Raw genomic sequence first — 20,696 nt, forward strand, 5'->3', positions numbered from 1 at the left:
AGCATTTAGTTTACAGCAAAGTACAGCAAAGCCAGCACCTCGTGTCACATATATCTTACAATCTTTTGTTAAGGAAACTAAGAAAACATCTCACTGACATTTTCTTTACATTACTTAGTCTAAATGTGTGTTTTGTTTGCCACAATTTGTCTCCTGACATTATTTAAAATGCAAAGAAACCAACAATGGCTTGGGCAAAATGCGGATGTTGTCTCTCTGAACATATATTGAATTAGAATTTGTCATTTTGTCTAATTTAATTCGTTTTGATTTCTGTTTTGTGTGTGTGTGTGTGTGTGTGTGTGTGTGTGTGTGTGTGTGTGTGTGTGTGTGTGTGTGTGTGTGTGTGGTTGTTGTTTTTTGGGTTGTTTTTTTAAGTTGGTTTGCTCAATTTTTCCATTTTTTTGTCTTTTGAGCAGGGACCTGGTGATGGTAAGAGCAATGAAGGCCTCCATTTCTCAGTCTGTATAGAAAAAGGTGACAAATGTATGACTTTGTACGCTAAAGGAAATTATCCTATGTTTCCAGAGTCCATGAGATTTAACTCGGGGGAAAGGAATCGGATTTCCCTTTTCGAGTCAGCCGGAACTTCATTCCATTGTGTATTCATACTCGTGCAGATGTGGAATTTGGCTAGCTTTACCCTAAAAAATAAAGTATTTATCACAACCAACGCGTGTAGCTATCGAGCTTGGTAAATATATACAGAAGTGCGTAAACGTCAGACGAAATAAAGATAAAATATGGCTTCAGTTTCTACTTTATCCGAGCTCACGGCAGGATATGGGTGCACTCGAGGTGTTCTCCGGTCTATATAAACATGCCGCCATCTTACATTTTCCAGTCTCTGCTTTTCCGGCCAAGTCAGTTTCAGTTGCCTGTGGAGGGAGCGGACGAGGGCTCCCCGCTGACGCTCGGCTTCAATTTTTTCCTCGACTTTTTCCATTTCAGAGTATTTTTTTTTACTCTCCAGGACCCGAGTGGACGGACTTGCTGTGTTGACAAGGGTAGGCTTCAACATTCAAACTATCGGCACCACTCAGTTTCTGTCTTTTCTGAATGCCAGCAGGAATGAGGACTGTTGTTGTGTGTGGACCGGCCGGGGGATGCTGCTGCTGCTGCCGCCGCAGCTAGCGAGCGAGCCCGTCGCTCTCGCGGCATATATTGGGGATATGCCAGCCACCGCCTAATGGAAACATAACTGTTTTACCGACGACACTGGTTGACTCTTTAATAGCACGTGGTTTGTGTTCGGCATTATAAGCAGTTGTTTACAATAGCCAGATTTACGCCACGGATCAATTGCCGCCCAGTTATTTGGAAACCGTAAGTGGGATTTCGGGAGTTCACGACGATGGCGTTTCCTAGCGTGTTTTAGTAGTTTACGTTAGCAGATGTTAGCCTAACTATTAGTTGGCAACATTCCACTATTCTGACTCATGTTTGCTCGAGTTGAGTGTCGTCTGTGGGTCGTTTGTTTTTTGCAGCTGCTTTAGTTTTAACAGACTGAGCTGAAGATAAAGATGCAGCCGGTCTGAAAGCTCGGTATACGGTGGATTCCGTTGTTTTATGGCGTAAAGTTACTCGTTAAAGTTGCGAATGACGGTTAGTCGGGGTATGAAACACGTAAACGTTAGCGCAGATGTTTTGTCTGAAGTTTTAGTGCGTATTTTGAAAAACTTGGTTTAAACCTGGTGTTAAGTAAAGCAGATTTCTTGTAGAGTGGTCTATCTTTAAGAAAAAAATAAGTCTATTTTAAATTGTTCAAAAAAGTTTATTTTAGGTCGTGGGCTTCAGTGTGTTTTCCACTCGTCCTTTTAAACAAAGACCGAAAAATTCCTCCCAGCCGTGGTGCTTTGGGAGGAAGACGAGGAGGAGCCAGAGTGTGAAATTTGAGTCAGTGGTGTTGGAGCAAGAAAGTCAGAGGCAGCCAGCAGCTGTGGAGGAGGAGGAGAGGGGTGGGGGCAGCGGCACGCTTACTTGGACCTTTTTGGATAGCGGCTCTCATTAGATTTGCGTGAAGTGTTCAGGTTTTAACGGGGTGCCAGAGTGGAGCTGGTAGGAACAGGCACAGGCGGGTGTTTAATGAGGAAAAGTTGGGACGTCATCCTCCCCAACACAAAACGGCTCCCCAGCCTTCTGTGGAATAAAAGCTGTCCGTCCAGTGCGCTGCGGAGGCGGCACAGGTGCTGGCTTGGAGGTGTGTTTACATACCATTAATGGAGGTTTAATTTCTCAAGAAAGACTGCTCACAAAAGGATGTTGTCGTCCAGCCGCTCCAGATTAGTTTTCCTTTCGTTCACGTGAAACTAAACTGGTTTTATTTTGAATGCATGCCTCATCTGTTTTTCTTGAATTTGTTGAACGTTTTCTCTCCTTGTGTACTTCTGCGGTCCCTCGGTGAAATCCCCGACCCAGTACACAGCGGAACAAATCTTACAAACCCGTCATCTCGTCAGCAACATTTTCTTCTGACGACGCACTGAAAATTTTAAGCTGAAAAACGTGGGTGTGGGTTACATACGAGAGCGGTAGTGGTTTTGAGGTCATCCACTTGACTATACGGCCTTTCCAGTGGCATTGCCATGACCTAATATTGTACTTTTTCTGTCTGTCATTGTCGGTCTTTGTGTTTGTCTGAGGTGGACTTCAGCGCGCTCGTTTAAACGATATTACTGATCAATTTTCCATAAACTTGCGTATGTGACGAGACACTGAGAGGAAGTGATTGCACGCTCTGTACACACTGCGCCCTATTTTACAGCTTGAATTGCGATTGCAAATATTAAACGAACTAATAGGGAAAGCAACCCAAATTCCATGGGTATTTTTCGTGTTTGTCCACAGGCGTCCATCATTTTGCCGGTGATACACAGAAAAAGCCCTGCAGCGGCTGCAGGCATTCTTGCATTGTTGGCAGGCAGCAGTGAGTGCTGCTGACCCTGCACATTATGTGCTAAGCCGGTGGCAGCTCCCATCTTTCTGCCTGTGCCGATAATACAGCTTGTTTGGGTCATTTACGCATATGGATGCATTGAACTATTTTTGTTTTGTTTTGTTTTACTTGTTTGTTTGTTTTTAACGTAAGTGCATATGCAGGAGTCTGATGGGTTTGCCTAATTTGTTGTCTTGTATTTAAGAAAGGCATTTCTTTGAAAATACAAAAACTACAAATTTTTGTTGAAATTTTTTATGATTATTAAATGGCAGGGAAATAAATTAAAGCCACTGTCCTTCAGAAGCAAGAAAAACTGAATGTTTTTTTTTTCTTCTTTCCTCTAATGACATCATGTCACTGGCCTCTGAGCTCACCTGAAGTCCCCCCCTGGGGAACAGGAAATGGGATTAATTGGCTGCTTTGAATTTCAGTTGGGGACAAATGGATATGATTTGGTTTATTTAGTTTTTCACAAATGAAGACTGAAAAAGACTGAACAGGGTTCCAGACAGTGACAAAAAAAAAAAAAGAGTAAATGGGTTGTGTTGGTGCCCCACCATCACAGGATGTGACTGCTAGCTGCTCTGGTTGCCTGAACTGGTGAAGAGAAAGTTTCCACTGTGATAAGCAAATACCTTTCGTACAGTGTACTGTGGGGACTGCAGCCCCTTCATTGTAGCGTCTTTAAACTTGATACCCTAGTCCAGACCACAGGGACAAGGTAAAGACCTAAACAGTGAAATGGAGAGCAGCGGTATGCAGTAGGGTCTTGAATTAAATGGACACGAACAAATATCTGTTACTAGTTTTTCAATTCTTTTCCCCATTGCATTTGGACTATATTTGGCTGTGTGTTCTCTCAGCACTTTATCAACAGAGCGAAGGCCAACAGTTATAAAATGTGGAACAAGTAGGTACTAACACCCATGGACGGCTAGAAGCTCCGACTACAACGCACAGAAACTTGATGTTTAGATCAATGTTATGGAAATGTTCAGTCACGTTTTGACTGTGTCAGTCTTTACATCAGTGCAAAAGTAGGGCACCTGAGTTTCAGTGGCATGCAAGGTTGATGAATATGCTGAAGCAAAGAAACCCGGTGTGAATAAATCATGTAGAGTTCGTAGCGCCGGTATTACCAGATGAAATTTTCTCATTGTTCAGAAAAATATTTTTTGTTTTTGTTAGTGACATTTTACAAGGTGCCACAGTGGACTTTCGTAGACTAACTAGCGGCTCACATCTTGATTTATTTGTTGGTTAGGTTTCTTTGTGAACGCTGTCAGTCATCTGGCTTAGTCCCTCTTCCTCACTGAGATGCCTTCGGTGCAATTAAGAGCTACATGTGGAGACGTCCTGCTGGTTCAAAGAGTCGAGGTTCTGCCATGTGAAACAAATCAAGTCCTCTCTTGAACACTTGTTCTTTAACTCCCTTCACTCATTTCTTTATTTTTTTTATGCACCATAAAAATTAAGCAATATGGCATTCAGATCTATTTGGATACTCAGATCTGCTCTCTCTCTCTGCAGTGACTAGAGGCAGCCTGTTGGAACAGTTTGTTCTCTGGCCAGCTCCTTGAAACAATGTTTCACTATGTTATGTCATTTAAACATTAATGAACGTTGCTTCTCTTTTTGAGCAGCATGTTTTCTCACTATTTATCAGGACAGTGTCACAGTCACTGTTCCCAAAATCAGTCCTGTGCTGCAGCAGTCTAAACCTTGTTGTTTGAATGTTGACCTGGAACCTATCGTAACTTCACCAGCGCATGATTCTCGATATTTCTGTTCTCTTTTCTGTGATATCTGCCTAGAAGACTTATGGAATATAACTTTCTCTGTTCCTTCAGCTCTCTTGGGGTACATGGATCTGGATTTATTCTGTGTACGTACTGTATATTACACAAGACAGTCATCAGACTCTGGTGACTAGTGTGTCACTCATTTGTCATCTGGTTTCAATTTTGTGGCTTTCAACTCCACCAGGCACGACTACATATTGGATTTCACATCTGGCTTCAAAGAAACCTGTTCAGATTTTTGTGGCCGGTTTGAAATCTAGGAACGCATATGTAATGATTTTTTTTTGTTGTTGTTGTTCTTTATAGTGACTTTAGGGTAAGGCTGCCATTTGTGAACCACAGTTTAATGCCAGACTTTGCTTGTTTAGCCCATCACAAAAAACCTCCAAAAAACTACTGGCTCAGTTTCCAAAGCCAGTTGTAAAGAACCACTTTTCCACCAGTGTGAATCATAAATTGTTTCATTATGTGCTTTGATTGTATGTCTGATTTGTATGGGATATGTGGCTCCCATTAGGAGCAAGCTGGGTTATGTGAGGGCAGGACTACAATGGCGGGAGGATGGCGTGTGAACAGTGAATTTGAGTTGGTGCCTTTGTGGTTAGAAGCAGCAGTCTTGGAGCATGACTCAAGATCAGGTTTTAATGATACAGCTGAGCTAAGGTGGTGTGGTTGAGGAGGAAAGTAATTCAGAGCAGTAGTTTAACTGTCCTTGAGTATATTTGCATGTTGGCAGCCACTGAACCCAAGCAACTCCCACACACTCACTGGCATTCATACTGGACTGCCTTTTTTTTTTTTTTTTTTTTTTGTCAACCACTGCTGCGAATTTGTCTTCCATTTGGCCTTTTGTCATCTTTTTTTTAGCATAACTTGCTGGGAAGAAAAGCTATTAAACTCAAGCTTATGGTGATGTGTTGCTGTTTTTCTTGTTTGATTTTAAACTAGGTATTTTTAGCAGAGTGTATATACAGAGTGTATTATGTACTTTTTGGGGCACTTGTACACAGAGTACAATCTACAAATATGTGTACATCTAGATGACTACAGAGTTGATTAAAAACAAGCCAAATTCTCTACTGCTGTCAGATAAATACAGTCCACGGGCCTGTAATCAAAACCTGTGTGAGAGAGTGTGTGAGAGAGTGTGTGAGAGAGTGTGTGAGAGAGTGTGTGAGAGAGTGTGTGAGAGAGTGTGTGAGAGAGTGTGTGAGAGAGTGTGTGAGAGAGTGTGTGAGAGAGTGTGTGAGAGAGTGTGTGAGAGAGTGTGTGAGTACTGCCCCCTAAAAGATTAGATCGTAATCAACAAGAAGAATCTTAGTTCAACGTTTAAAACAAGCTACGGTATGTTGGTTAGTCCACCGAAAGTAGCATCATTCAGACACAAACATTAGTCTTTCCTCAGCTGATTCTGTGGTTATTGGATTGTAATTAAATGATGAATTCTAGCCTGGGATCATTGAGAGGAAGTAAGACTCGAAGGTGACTTTCTAACTCAGCAGAGAGTTGTGTTAACCTTCTTGCTGGTGTCCATGACACAGTCATCGCCAATTTGTTAGTATCAGTAATGGTTTTTAAAACGTTATTTGTATTTCTCTGTAATGTAGTACATTCATAACAATGTTATGACATTTTCTCCCAGAAGTAGAACTTAAAGCCGTCTAATGCTCTGCAGAAATGAGCTACAACTAGAAAGAAAATCTTTCCTTCATATATGACTGTCACTGGACATTAGTTGACAAAATACAAATAAGTAGGCAAACTATGTCAAATATTTTTTGCATTCATTTAAAACATTTTTTTTCAAGAACTAAATCTGACACACACCTTTTGCTGTAAGGAAAGCTTGCTCACAATTTGAGTAATTTGAAAATCTAAAATGTTTTTTGTGAAAAATTAGGTTACTTTGATTAGCACTGTTAGTTTGACTGACCTAAATCTGCAGTTGTGTAAAGATTGAAGTGACTATCTTCAGTCATGCAGGAGAGAAGGGTGTGCTTCATGTGGACACAGCTTCCAGGTCTGAGGGTGAATCAAACACTGAGGGACTGAAACATGCCTTCTTTCTAATGGCCACCAGGGGGAAGAGACTCTGGTGGTAACAAGACTTTGTTTATCTATTTTTGTTGATGTAGTTGAGGAAATGCTATGGTTTTAACTACCTGTGCTTTCTTTACCAGAATTAATTTATGGCTTTGTGCACCTCTGGTATTAGAGCGTGCCTGAACTTATGTGGTGATTTGAAAGGGATTTGGTCTCTCATTTTTCTGCTCCATAACCACAGGTGTACTTTTGAAAGGGTTTCATGAAAGGATTTGAGACTCCATGGATACACAGCCCCTGTTTGTCTCATTTTAGCAGATATTTTCTTAGGCCTTTTCCCCAGTCTCCATTTTATGCTTTCCTGCCATAACATTTATCTTCGAGTATGAATTGAAAATGCCTCTCTCAGTTTGCCATGCTTTCCCCCCCAAATTAATCCCCGTTTGCCTGCTCTACCCTTCTCCTGCCATTGCCAGTGTTTACTTTCCTGCAGAGCGTTTCCAGCTTCAAAGCAAGTGCAGGAATGTGAATGCCCCCTCCCACCCCTGCCTCCTTTCTCCACCCAGTGCTCTACTTCCCCTGTCCTTCCTCACCTAAATAGTTGGTAGCAGCTACATTTAATGGTAGCCTTGTGTGTGTTGCTGTTTGCACGACTGGCTTAAAAGGGAAGAGGAAACCCAAGAACAGGAGGAGACAGGAAAGAAAGCACTGGAAAGTCACTTCTCTAGACTCTTTTTTTTTTTAAACTTCTATTAATTTCAGTCTAATTTTTTTTTCTCTGCGTTTACATCTGCTGTGGTCTTGTATATGTGTTTAGTGTAAAATGGTTGGTGATTTAATGGCTGTGAATGGTGTAGAGAAGGTAGCTGCATAGCTGAAATGATTTTTTTTTTTCCTGTTACAGATCAGGAAGCTGTGTCAGCCACGGTTTGAGAAAGGAACATGGCTTCCCAGGGTGAGTTTGAGTCCCCCTTAATTAAGTTCCCACCCTTTGCTTCTTCCTCAGTCACACATGCAGTGTATTAAACTTTACAGCAGACCAAAATTACAGCTTGGCTTGGTAGAGATTTATGTTGCCATTAAAGCACGTTGAATTAGTTATTGATTTCAATTTGAAACTTGGGGCACATGTAAAATCCAACTTCATGCTTCAGGAGTCTTTTACTGGTAAACCCTACTACACTGAATTATGAAAACACTGGAAAATAATAGTAGGACAGAAATCTATTCACTGCAGAGGCTATTAACCATTGCTGATGCACTCACCCTGTGACATCAGCACACCACTGTTATTACTTTTAAAGTCAGCCATGTCTTTGAAAAGCTCAAGCCTTTGACAAAATTGGATAGTTGGAATTAATCACTTAAAGTCTGTAACTCTACACATCCTTTGAAATTACATAATAGACCTTTTGTTGAATGCATGCTTTTCTCTTTCCAGCTGATCTGATGGAACTAGACATGGCCATGGAGCCAGACCGTAAGGCAGCAGTCAGTCACTGGCAGCAACAGTCCTACCTGGATTCAGGCATCCACTCAGGGGCCACCACAACTGCTCCATCCCTCAGTGGGAAGGGCAACCCTGAGGAAGATGATGTCGACAGCAACCAGGTCATGTATGAGTGGGAGCAGGGCTTCAACCAGAACTTCTCCCAAGAGCAAGTACAAGGTAGGTTATAATGCTGGTGATCTTTTCAAGGAAGGTCACGGGTGACCCGTTTAGCAAATCATACAAAGCTGGTCCTGTTTGCTTTCAGACCTAGATGGTCAGTACGCCATGACACGTGCCCAGCGGGTTCGTGCAGCAATGTTCCCAGAGACTCTTGAGGAGGGCATGCAGATCCCTTCTACACAGTATGATGCAGCAAACCCCACCAATGTCCAGAGGCTGGCAGAGCCGTCACAAATGCTCAAACATGCTGTGGTCAATCTGATCAACTATCAAGATGATGCTGAGCTGGCAACAAGAGCAATACCAGAGCTCACCAAACTTCTCAATGATGAGGACCAGGTGAATATGTTTGTGGCTCAGAACTGTCTCAGAAGTAATTTTGTCCTCTTTGATATGATTCGCTAATGTTAGTTTTCATCCCTTCCAGGTTGTAGTAAACAAAGCAGCAGTGATGGTTAACCAGCTTTCAAAGAAAGAAGCTTCTCGCCACGCTATCATGCGCTCACCTCAGATGGTATCTGCTATTGTGAGGACCATGCAGAACACAAACGATGTGGAAACAGCTCGCTGCACTGCAGGAACACTGCACAATCTTTCCCATCACAGAGAGGGACTGCTGGCTATCTTCAAGTCAGGAGGAATACCAGCTCTAGTTAAAATGCTGGGGTATGTAGGAGGAGAGTGGAGGCATACTTTTCCCCCTTCCCCTCTGGGTCTACATTTGTCTGCTGTACTTTAGCTCACCAGTGCATGAAGCAGAGCAATGTTTTGATCAGAGACAAGGAAATCATCACACCATGATTTTTGGCCAAAGCTGACATGAAGAAATTGTCTCAGTTCACTGAGACTGTGGAGAGGAAGGACAGCAGAGAAACTTTATCTGTATATCTGTTAGTAATTTTCCAGTAATTGAGTAATCTTCTCTTCTGCAGTTCACCAGTGGACTCTATCCTGTTCTATGCCATCACCACCCTCCACAACCTTCTCCTGCACCAGGAAGGAGCCAAGATGGCTGTTCGTTTAGCTGGCGGGCTACAGAAAATGGTGGCTCTGCTCAGCAAAACCAATGTCAAGTTTCTGGCCATCACCACTGACTGTCTCCAAATACTGGCCTATGGAAACCAGGAAAGCAAGGTGAGGGGGCTAGTGTGTTGAAACCTGTTGAGGCGAAAAACTGACTTATGTACGTCTAGACTGCAGTGTGTTACTCTGGATTTGACACTCAGATCAACATATTTGTTTGCTTTCTGTTTGTGTAGTTGATAATCCTGGCCAGTGGTGGCCCCCAGGCACTCGTCAACATCATGAGAACTTATACCTATGAGAAGCTGTTGTGGACCACAAGCCGTGTCCTCAAGGTTCTGTCGGTGTGCTCTAGTAACAAGCCTGCCATTGTAGAGGCTGGTATGTTTTATAAACTTGCAGTACAGAAAACTCAACACCACAAAGTTGAGATCGTATACATTTTGAAATGTATTTTCTTACCTTACATATGTAAACACTATGTGCCCTTGATTTCCTTCTGTTAGGAGGCATGCAGGCTCTGGGACTCCACCTGACAGATCCCAGCCAGAGACTGGTCCAGAACTGTCTCTGGACTCTCAGGAACTTGTCAGATGCTGCCACCAAACAGGTGAGGCAAGCTGCCCCATTACCAGTACCTACCTGTGTGTTAATCATTAGTTTCAGGCTGCAAAATACATCAGAAGACATTTAAATTGACTTTTTGTTGATGCTATTTATCAATCCTTATACCCAGGAGGGAATGGAGGGTCTTCTAGGAACTCTGGTGCAGCTGCTTGGCAGTGATGACATTAACGTGGTGACCTGTGCGGCTGGCATCTTGTCTAATCTGACCTGCAACAACTACAAGAACAAGATGATGGTGTGCCAGGTGAGCACTTTATTTATTTTTTGCAAAGGAAAATGTAGAATTTCTATAATACGAAGTGATGTGTTTTAACTAGCAGTTTTTCTCATTTAAAAAATAAAATATATATAAAAACTTAGTTTTAAATCTGTATTTAAATTATAGGCCCAAATTTTCTGCTGCATTCACAATCTGCCACCTTATTTGTTCCTCTCTAGGTTGGAGGCATTGAGGCGTTGGTTCGCACGGTGCTTCGGGCTGGAGACAGAGAAGACATCACAGAGCCAGCGATTTGTGCCCTGCGTCACCTCACTTCTCGACACCAGGATGCTGAGATGGCACAGAACGCTGTCAGACTGCACTATGGCCTGCCTGTAGTGGTCAAATTACTGCACCCGCCATCACACTGGCCACTCATCAAGGTACACACAGAGACTTGGCAGCAGCACTCTGTAAGCTGCTCTTCATAATGCCAGCCACTCATGCTGCTCTTCATTTAGTGCAGTGAAAATCACTTCACTCTTAACTACGTTTTGATGCTAAAATAATGAGCTGAATATTGTAGGCTGTCATAAACATGTCAGTCATTTCCACTGTTATATTACATGTACTGATAGACAGGAAATAAGATTTTTTTGTTCAAGTGCAATCAGCTTGTTTAATAATTGACTTTAAGATGAGAAAATAAGTTGAAATAATATTTTTCAGTAAATCTGTCTACAAATATACATCAAGACAAGTTTTCTGTATGGTTCTGGATTATGGGTGGCTAATGGGTAACCTGAGAGTGACATTAAAATCGTGGCTAAATGACACATAACTGTGTTCTTCTGTCAGGCTACAGTTGGTCTGATCCGTAACCTGGCTCTCTGCCCTGCAAACCACGCCCCTTTGAGGGAGCAGGGCGCCATCCCCAGACTGGTTCAGCTGCTGGTCAGAGCACATCAAGACACACAAAGACGCACCAGCATGGGAGGCACACAGCAGCAGTTTGTGGTAAGAGCGCACATACTCTCATCATTTCAATGAATTCACACAGCTTTAATAAATACCAGTCCATGGTGCCTGGAATTCACTGAGAGAGCAGTAGTTCTCAGTACTACCCGGTCTACTAAGAAGTCTGTAGAGAGATGCTGCAAGTGCACTGATCTTACGCTGTTTGTTTATTAGGAGGGAGTACGTATGGAGGAGATTGTGGAAGGGTGTACAGGAGCACTTCACATCCTGGCCAGAGATGTCCACAACAGAATAGTCATCAGAGGACTCAACACCATTCCACTCTTTGTACAGGTCAGTCTGCAGATTTAATCTCAAAGTAAAACAATATAATTTAACCAAGATTACGGATGATATTTTTAGTATTGAGATTAATTTGTTTGAAGCTTGTCTGGATTAAACAGGAGAACTGGGTTAGAAAAATGATCCCAGATAGAAGTTGTTTGGGTGGATGCATGAGGTGGTTCTCCAGAGGGAACAAATTGTAGTATCATGAGGCTGCATCTGTGGAGGCTCAGTATTTTATTTATTTATTTTCACTAAGCTGTTGGTCTGTGTTTGTGTGCAGCTGCTGTATTCTCCCATTGAGAACATCCAGCGTGTAGCAGCAGGCGTCCTGTGTGAGCTCGCTCAGGATAAAGAGGCCGCTGAGGCCATCGAAGCTGAGGGAGCCACTGCTCCACTCACAGAGCTATTGCACAGCCGCAATGAAGGAGTTGGTATGTACCCAAAACACTCATTTACACAACGCTATCAGTCACATAATAGCTGCATTTAACTATGCAGATGTTCAGAAGTGCCAGTCTAACTGTGCAATGAGGGGATTTAATTGGATAACACGCTGGCACTTGGAAATAATTGTTTGTGTTTTCCTGGAAGACTCTTTAGTGTGATGTGGACCGAAAGTGGCATCTTGAAAATTTGCAGCTCTAGCGGTTCAATGTAGCTGCTGCTTTTTTTTCATTGTGACATTCCAGGCTCATCTGCTATCATGCAGAGACGCACTGTGGGCTTGTGTTGTAGCACATTGTTGAAGAATCTAAGTAGGAGCCAAGCTTGCTCTTAAAACAGTTATATTTATGGTGACAACTTCATTATATTGTTGCATATATGTAAATGTCACAACACTTGGATCAGTGTAGTCCAGTCTCATGTGCAGCCTGGGCCTCTAAATGATGCGGAGAACGCTAGTTGAATAAACTTTCTAGTCATGGGTAATACCTAGTCTCTTTTGTTAACCCTGATAGCTGTATTATGGCTGTTTCAAGTGCTTTTGTTTTTAAAGGCTAAAAATGTGTTGGCTAAGCAGTCATGCTTCCATCTTTCTCAGCCACATACGCAGCAGCAGTTTTGTTCCGTATGTCAGAGGACAAACCTCAAGACTACAAGAAGCGCCTCTCTGTAGAACTCACCAGCTCGCTCTTCAGGACAGAACCAATGGCCTGGAACGAGGTGCGACACACTTTTACACAAACTGTGTAATGCTTATTTACATTGTGTAGTCAATTACAAAGACATGCACAAGTGTTTGTGTAATTGAAACTTTGTCAAATGTTTGCCATGTGTTGCTCTGCAGACAGCAGATCTGGGTTTGGATATCGGAGCTCAGGGTGAGCCTCTGGGCTACAGACCAGAAGGTAAGTCACTCATTTGACACTTGCAAGCAAAGCAGAAGACAAAGGCTTCCCAACTATTACTGCAGTCAAGATAAAAACAGTTGAGCTAATTATCAAACTGGGGATGCTCTAAATGCCTTCTTTGGAAGTCTTTGTACATCTGTGGGCTTAATTTATTATTGAGTTGATATACTCATCTTATCAAAAATGTGATCTGATCTTCATCAGAGTCAAAATTACAGATACGCAATCTGACACAGCTATTACAAATTTGTGTGTCACTAATGAACTTGAAAATATGACTTAATGAAGTAAACCACTTGACCAACAACTTCTCTAAAGATCTACTCGGGGTCAAGATCTTCTAATGAGCTGACACTCAGTGTTTGAGTGTTTCATCTTGACCCAACTGATGATGCATGACCTGAAGGAGGTCTACTGTTAGATATTAGCAAACTAAAAACAGTTCATGTTCCTCCTCAGTGTTGTGCAGCTTTATTATAAACAACTTCAGGAGACATCAGATGTAGGTTGGTGCCGTTACAGAAGCTTCTAGCAGTTTTTAAATTTAAGGATCCACTTAAATGTTCCAGTCTGCACCAAGTGATTCCTCAGCATGTTCCAGAAAGACATGAAAAGTGTGTTACTACTTCAGTCAAATTGTTCAAAATGGTCTTTATTTCTGACCTGGCTGAAGATCAGACCATCTCTTTAATTATTACCGGCGTCCAGGATTTTGGACACTGTGCCGATCAGTAGGCTAGAGGGCAAGCTGGCGTTGGTTTTAATTTGCAATGCTCTCCAATTCTCCAGCAGTAACAGCTTTAATTGACTCTTCGTCTGCCAAATGAAAACAGACTTGATGTTGATAGATTTAGAAAAGGCCCTGGCTACTGCAGATGCATTCCTGTTGGTGGAAACAACTAAACAGTGACCTGAAGCACAAGTTTAGCTGAAATAAGAGTTAACAGCTTTGGTTTGATTTGGTCTGCTGGAGGGTTGACCGTGTGCTGTGTTGATTTGCAGTGTTACATTTCAGTGATCATACTACTGTGTGTCAGCTTGGTTTGTTAACTTGCTTCTAACAACTGCTCTGCTTCACCTGCGTCTCCTCCATCCATTCCTCCTCCACCAGACCCAAGTTACCGTTCTTTCCATTCGGGGGGTTACGGAGGGGACACAATGGGTATGGAACCCATGATGGATCATGACTTGGGTGGAGGGCACCACCCTGGCCAGGACTACCCCCCTGTAGAAGGGCTGCCTGACCTGGGACATGCCCAGGAACTGATAGAGGGCCTGCCACCTGGCGACTCAAACCAACTGGCCTGGTTTGATACCGACCTGTAAATACCAAGACCAACATTACACTACACTTTCTACTAGGTAAGATTTACTTGGTACCCCCAACCCCCAACTCTGTGGCCTCGTGTCAGCTGAACAGAGTGGTGTTCTTTTCAGAGGTGGTTTCTGGATAAAGAGCCCGAGGACTGGGGGAAGTGTCGGTTTACTCCTTGTGCCTGCTGCATGTTCAGACTGCTCCAAATTACAAAGCTGTGTGATGTGGTGTCTGTGAAGTTACTTTGACTAGTATTTGATCTGTATGTGTGGTCCTTCACCCAATGCCTGCCATGCCTCCTCCCCACCGCTCATTTCTCCTCTGCTCTCCCCTTGCAGCTGTATCATGTGATCTGGATGAACCTGCATCGTGATTCGCCCATATGGAGGAGGCGAGGTTTCAGAAGTGCCTGAAGATGACTCAACAACAGCAAGCAGAGTTTCCCGTCTACGGGGACTCCATTGGGACAAACTAGATTTGAGTGCGGTTTGGTTCTGGTTTCAGCCTGATGGGGGCTGACCTCAAATCCTGACATGACACACAGATTTTTCAATAATTAGTTTTCAAATCCCTTTTAATGTAATTTTTTTTTTTCATTTTTACTTTATTTTTACTTTTTTATTCCGTTTTCCTTAAGTCTGTAATGGTACAACTGAATCTAGCTTGCTTTTTCCATTATTCTGAATTATGATACTCATCTCTTGTTTTTGCAGTCCCTTGTATTTTCAGTCTCTGGTAGTGTTGAGTTATTATTTTTATTTTATTTTATTTTTTTAGTGGTAATGCTCCATCCAAGTAAAGGATCTGATCACATTTTAAATGGTGTCCAAACACTAAAGTTAATCAGTTGAATTGTATTCTGATGATCAAGTGTAACATTGTGTAGCTTTTGTATAAAAACATGAATTGGAAATCATGGTCCAAATATCAAGCTATTTTCTTGCTTTAAAGGGAGACACTGATGTCTCTGCTGTTCCAAAGGGGGTGTAGCTGACCTAGCTGGGTGGGAGTGTCTGAAAGGACAGGGGTGGAGGAGGGCTCCTATTGGTCTGCTGTAAGTGGGTGGGGTAGTGAGAGGAGCTGGTTGCTGTAGCCTGCTGTGTTCTGAAACAATAAAATGGACTGTCATTTCAACTGTATGCCTTTAAGTCTCATTTCTACTCAAATCAAGGATTAACATGAGACACTAATAACACTTGAAGTCGTTTCAGGGAGCAGGGGTATCAAACATAAGGCTTGGGGCCAAGAATTGGCCTGATAGACACACATTTGGCCCACCAGACAGCTCTGGAAATTGTAGAGGGGCATAAACCTTGGACCTAACTATTTAATACATTTTAGTTTTTCCTGCTGACAGACCTCCTGCGTACTACACTAAAAGATTTTCGTTGTTTACAAAGGTTCCACAGTGAAATGAAATGGGGCCTTCTCTGAATATAAACCCAAACAGTTGGACTTCATGTAGATGTGCTGTTGACATTGCATTTTCTTATATTACAGTATCTCAGAGATTAAATGTGTAGTGCAACTTCTTTACACTGACAGGAAGGGCAGTTTCAGTGGTCAGACCCACTTTAGATCAAAGTGGGCTGCATGTGGCCCACCATGTAAAATGAGTTTGACATCCCTGGTCTGGAGCCTGCTGCATTAGTTTTACACTTATTGACGGGAAGGTGAGGAGAAACTGATGTGCCAGCAGTCCACCTGCTGTGTGTTCACTGAGACTGTTGAAATCTACTTAAACTGTGTACAGTGGCAAGTTGGGTCCAGCTTTAATGCGATGAGTCAAAGTTGCAGAAAATTCAGTGTGCTGTGAACTAAAAGCCTGCTGGTGGTGTCCACGTGTGGATGTCTAGGATGGTGGTACATGGACAGCTGAGGTAGCTTAAGGACATATTCAATGACTAAGCATAATCTTTCTAACATGACCTCTACCTCACCTATTTAACCCGACTTCATCCAGCTTCTTAGAACATTTAAGTGTCATTCTTTCATTTTAAGTTCAAACACTTCTCAGTAATGGCATATTTAATTATGCAAAGTAATTATATCCAGTTAAAAAAATTGGGAATGTAACAGTAGGCAGAGATCAGGTATACACTGGATTATACACAGGAAAATGACCTAACTTGTGTAAAAGCAGAGATGGATGATTTATGCACAACTCAGTTGATGTGGTGAACCACTTTGGTATTAATGGTTTTTCACGGCACTAGTCTGCTACAAGTAAACAGAACAACTTCCTTTTTAGTGCTGGAATACCAACAAAAAAAGAGTTTGTAGATGTCGCCATTAGCTTCATGTTATTACAAAGTAGAAATCTATGACTCGTGACGGCATGCGTGATCTAATATTCTGTCACTGCTGATGACACGAGGTGTGTTGACACACTCAGAGGTCAGTGTTGTGATGCCAATGACAGTCTAAATTAACACTCATGCTGTAATCCTGTGAAGTTTGATGAACACTGGATGCATGTTTTGATTGCCCTGTCAAGACATTTTAGTGACACACTAATATTTGTTACTGCCACTGATCCAATTTGAAATGATGACAGTCATATGGAGGCATGGCTGAATGCTCTGAAAGCTTTTAGGATTCAGAGATCTCTTGAAGGATATCAGCAGCCAGGCCAGTGACATCAGTGTGATACCTGTGATGGGGAAACATAAAAAATGAGTAGTATTACTGGCATGCTATCTATCCAGTGATAATTAGCCGATGATGAGCGCAAACAGCTTAATCAAAGAAACAGTTACAATAAAATAGATCAGGGTTCTTAAGCATGCTGAGCAATGAAACAGGTGCAGCCACGTAGCATGGTACTGAGTGGACTGAATTAGTAATTAGACTACTACATTTATTTCTGCTCCGCAAACATAAAACTTTACATTCCAATTTCAGCCCACATGAACCTGTGCTTATTAAATAGATATTTTATGTGCTCTGTAGTAAGACAATTAAAAAACATATACAAGTGTATAAATAATGATTTTCACAATTCTGTACAAACATACATCTATATATGATAATTAAGACTTGATGAAAACATCCAATCTGCCCAGGCCCCTCTAGGCTGTCTATAATTTACTCCTGCTCTCCCCCTCTTATCACCCCCCTCCCCCCTCCTCTTACTCCCAGGTGTCTTTGGGGGCAACCTGACAGCCAGGCCAGAAGAAGCCCACCCACCCCTCTTAGTTAATTAAAACCTACATAATTAACCTAATTAACACATTTCCCAGAGGCCTCGGAAACCCTTGAAAGTTTGTGGATCTGGAAAACATAAATTGGGTCCATAAAAGTTTTAGGACAAACTTTAGAGTTTGGTTACTCATTAAATCCTTGCACTCTTAACAGCCTCAAATTGACACAGCTGCACAGAGAACAGCGGAAAATAAAATAATTGGTTTTAGATTACAGTATCGCATTAGCCTCACACTCTGCTTACACCAACATGTGGGAAGTCTGCTGTGTGGAATCTGTGTGCTTTCCATTATTTAAGAAAACAAACAAACAGAAGAACTCATCAGAAAGAAGACAATCATCTGCAGTTCCTTTAGCGGTAGACTCACTCACAACTCAACCCAAAGATTATTGTTGTTGTTGTTTTTGTTCAGATTAAATAAACAACTAAATGATTTCAAAAGGTGAGTCTAAGAGTTTCCGCTGCCTTCCATTGCTCCTGCTGTGCTGTCAGTCCCACTCTGTCCTCTTACAGTTTTGATTCTGCACTGATTTCTGTAGAAATGCAGCCCTTCAACTTGAATTTCTGTTTGGGGAAAATGACAAAGCTGCAGGGAGCCAAACCTCATGAGCAGAGTGAGTGGTTGGCAACAATAGTGCTGATCAGGACTGAACAACAACAAAACTTAAAATGTGGTTTGCTGGCCACTGGAATTCATTGTGTTTGTGGCAAAAGTCCTCCCTCTGACACCTCAAGATATCGTATTGAAAGTCACTGCTGATAATCTGATCCCGGGGGACAAATGTATGGTGTACAAGCCATTTTAAATAACAAAACCAAAACACAATACACCTTTGTGCTCAGACACTGCAGACTCTTCTCTGGATCTTAGCCAGAGATCCAGATAATGTGCTCTCTCTGCACAAGCCTGAGGTCCAAGCTAATATCAGATGGGTATGTGGTAAGTGTTCAGAGTGGGACTCCCATGAAGCAATCTAAAACTAACCCGAGTGCTGGAAGCAGTGCAGAAGTGCACGGAGATGACTTTGAATGGTTAACAAAGGAGGCTCGCCAATTTTAAATCTGTAAACTTTTGCTTTTCATGGGTGAAGTATTTTCTCTTTAGCTGCTTAATTCAACCCAGAGATTAGTGTGATCAGCCCACCACTACATTTAGAGACTTTCAAGGAAGATCAGACAGCTTATTATTCTTTTAATGGGACCGAATGTGTACACTGCAGCTAGTTTCACCATGTTAATGTTTGCATTTTGATAAAATTCTGAATGATTGACCTCAGAGTGTGTTTGTAGAAGAGTTGTGCAGTTTTCTGATCTGTCTTTGTTGTCTGAGCAGATATTACTGAGGCTTTGACTCACTGAAAGCAGCATTAACTAGGTTTATGTTGAGAACCTCAATGCTTTTTCTTCAGGAATGGGGAGTATACGCTATTGCTCCTCCCCACCCTTCACCCTTGGTCAGGCTTGAGGTTTTGAAAAGGCATTCCTCAGGTTGCCATGGTAAAGTGTGAATGACATCATTTGGGTTAGGATCTTAGCCCAGACCTCCCCTCTCTCTTTTCCATCCTTCTTCCGTCTCCTACCTCGGCGCCAGCTCCTCTCATCCTCTCAATTAAAACCTCTCTTCAATCCTTCTTCCCATCCCTTTCCACTCCTCTTCTCTCTCCTTGTAACTCCTCTCATCTCCTGCCCTTTCTCCTAAAACCTCTGCTCCCCTCCTCCTCCTGCTAAACCAGTGGGAGGGTGCCAGTCTCTGCCACTTCAAAGGCTGGAGCTGATCTGTGCTTTCATCTACCAAAGAGGGACAGGAGAGTGAGGAGATGAGGCGAGAGAAGAGAAGTGGGAGAGCACAAGAGGGAACGAAAGAAAGAAAACCAAGAAAAAGGAAAGAAAATTGTGGAGAAAGAGAGAAGGAGGAGGAGGAGGAGGAGAGGAGGGTGACAAAGGGGGAAGAAAAGGGTGACCAAGGAGAAAAGAGGGAGGCGGGGAGCACAGAATAGGAGAGGCCTCTATAGCAGGGCAACAATACACCTTCATTATTGATCTGACAGGGTGTATGTGTGATTGCAGAGAGTTTGTATATAAATGAGAATAAAGGACTCTATTTGCGTATATTCATTGTGTGTGGATGTGTGTGTGCATGTGTGGATGTGTGTGTGTGAAAGGTTGCTAGTCTCATACATCAGAAGATCAAAAGAAGCACGGTCACTACGGTGACAAAAGCCTTGGCCCTATGAGGGGAAACACAACTGGCTGACATACTCATAAAAGACAGCCAGATGCAGAGATGCAGGTGTGCACATGAAAACATGCACTCACATACACACAAACTCCTTCATATGGTAAATATAAAAGAAGTCATTATTTTACATATATGAAAAGGCGGGTGGAGGCGACGACTGTATTTGTATTAATACTGACCCACAGAGTGAAGCATGGGACATATATAAAACATATATAAAAAACACATATATAAAAAATATTTTATAATTAAAGATAAAAGAGGGCTGTTGGAGTTTCAAAACTGGTGTTTCTTTAAAAGAGAGAAGTGCAGATTATGTTTCCTGTCCCTGGTAACAGATGTCAAGACTTAAATATACGTTTTTAATAGTGTACATATTTCATCTCAGAGCTTTTTCTTGCCATTAAGCTACCCTGCTCTGTTACAGGCGCATGTCCTGTCAATTAACTAGACAAAGATCAGTTCTGACATGCATGGAAATAATAAGACGTGGGAATGGGCAGTATCAAAATCCAGAATCATTTGTTATTGGTATGCTTGGAGATTTGGTCTCAAAAACAAAATAGGAAAGCATGGATTACATAGCCAGATATACTGCATGCACTCACAGACTAAAGAAAGCTGATGGACTCTCTGTGTCTCACCTTTCTGTCAGGTGAGACTAAGAGCAACTTGCCATGATTGCTTATTGAGCAGAGCCCAACAGAGGGAGTCGCTTCATCAGGGAGGAGGGAGAGTAGCTGGTGTCTTTGACAGGCTGCTGTCACGTAGGCTGAATAAAGGAGGGTAACTAAAGGTAGATTTGATACAATTACAGTTTTTTAGGAATAAAATGATCAGATCTCATTTTATTACTCATATGGTCTAAACACTGTAAGTCACAGTTATAGACTGATATAAAACGAATCATCTTGTGCTCTTTCAAGTGTAGAAAACATGAAATAATTGCTCACTTTTTAAAACTTGGTAAACCTCA

The 20,696-nt window shown here is 42.2% G+C and overlaps 2 protein-coding genes across 6 annotated transcripts in view; one reads left to right on the forward strand and one right to left on the reverse strand.

Annotated features, from left to right (window-relative positions):
- Positions 1–833: 833 nt before the first annotated feature.
- LOC120722036 (catenin beta-1) lies at positions 834–15,410 on the forward strand. 2 transcript variants are annotated; one of them, XM_040012751.1, is made up of 17 exons: positions 834–1,007; positions 7,688–7,738; positions 8,225–8,452; positions 8,541–8,794; positions 8,883–9,121; positions 9,388–9,589; positions 9,715–9,859; positions 9,985–10,088; positions 10,215–10,349; positions 10,544–10,747; positions 11,163–11,321; positions 11,496–11,615; positions 11,890–12,040; positions 12,652–12,773; positions 12,898–12,958; positions 14,073–14,323; positions 14,615–15,410. In XM_040012751.1, exons 2-16 carry the CDS (start codon positions 7,726–7,728, stop codon positions 14,285–14,287), a joined length of 2,352 nt encoding a protein of 783 aa, XP_039868685.1. In that variant the 5' UTR covers positions 834–1,007; positions 7,688–7,725; the 3' UTR covers positions 14,288–14,323; positions 14,615–15,410. The 2 variants fall into 2 exon arrangements, with proteins under 2 accessions (XP_039868685.1, XP_039868686.1); XM_040012752.1 differs by lacking the exon at positions 834–1,007 and adding an exon at positions 1,992–2,200.
- ulk4 (unc-51 like kinase 4) overlaps positions 14,860–20,696 on the reverse strand; it is an 83,182-nt gene continuing 77,345 nt past the window's right edge. For 2 of the 4 annotated variants that reach the window (XM_040012748.1, XM_040012746.1), the window contains exon 36: positions 14,860–20,510. In XM_040012748.1, the coding sequence (XP_039868682.1) occupies positions 20,441–20,510 (70 nt within the window). In that variant the 3' untranslated portion in view covers positions 14,860–20,440. The remainder of the gene's footprint in view (positions 20,511–20,696) is intronic. The other 2 variants (XM_040012750.1, XM_040012747.1) reach the window with 1 other exon arrangement.

Source organism: Simochromis diagramma, unplaced genomic scaffold (genome assembly GCF_900408965.1).
Source record: "Simochromis diagramma unplaced genomic scaffold, fSimDia1.1 OVJJ01000618.1, whole genome shotgun sequence".
NCBI lineage: Eukaryota > Metazoa > Chordata > Actinopteri > Cichliformes > Cichlidae > Simochromis > Simochromis diagramma.

Bases quoted from the DNA above. Each gene is read 5' to 3' on its own strand.
- LOC120722036 (XM_040012751.1), top strand. The intron at 9,122-9,387 runs GTATGTAGGAGG...TCTCTTCTGCAG, and splicing joins GCTCTAGTTAAAATGCTGGG to TTCACCAGTGGACTCTATCC. The intron at 12,959-14,072 runs GTAAGTCACTCA...CTCCTCCACCAG, and splicing joins TCTGGGCTACAGACCAGAAG to ACCCAAGTTACCGTTCTTTC.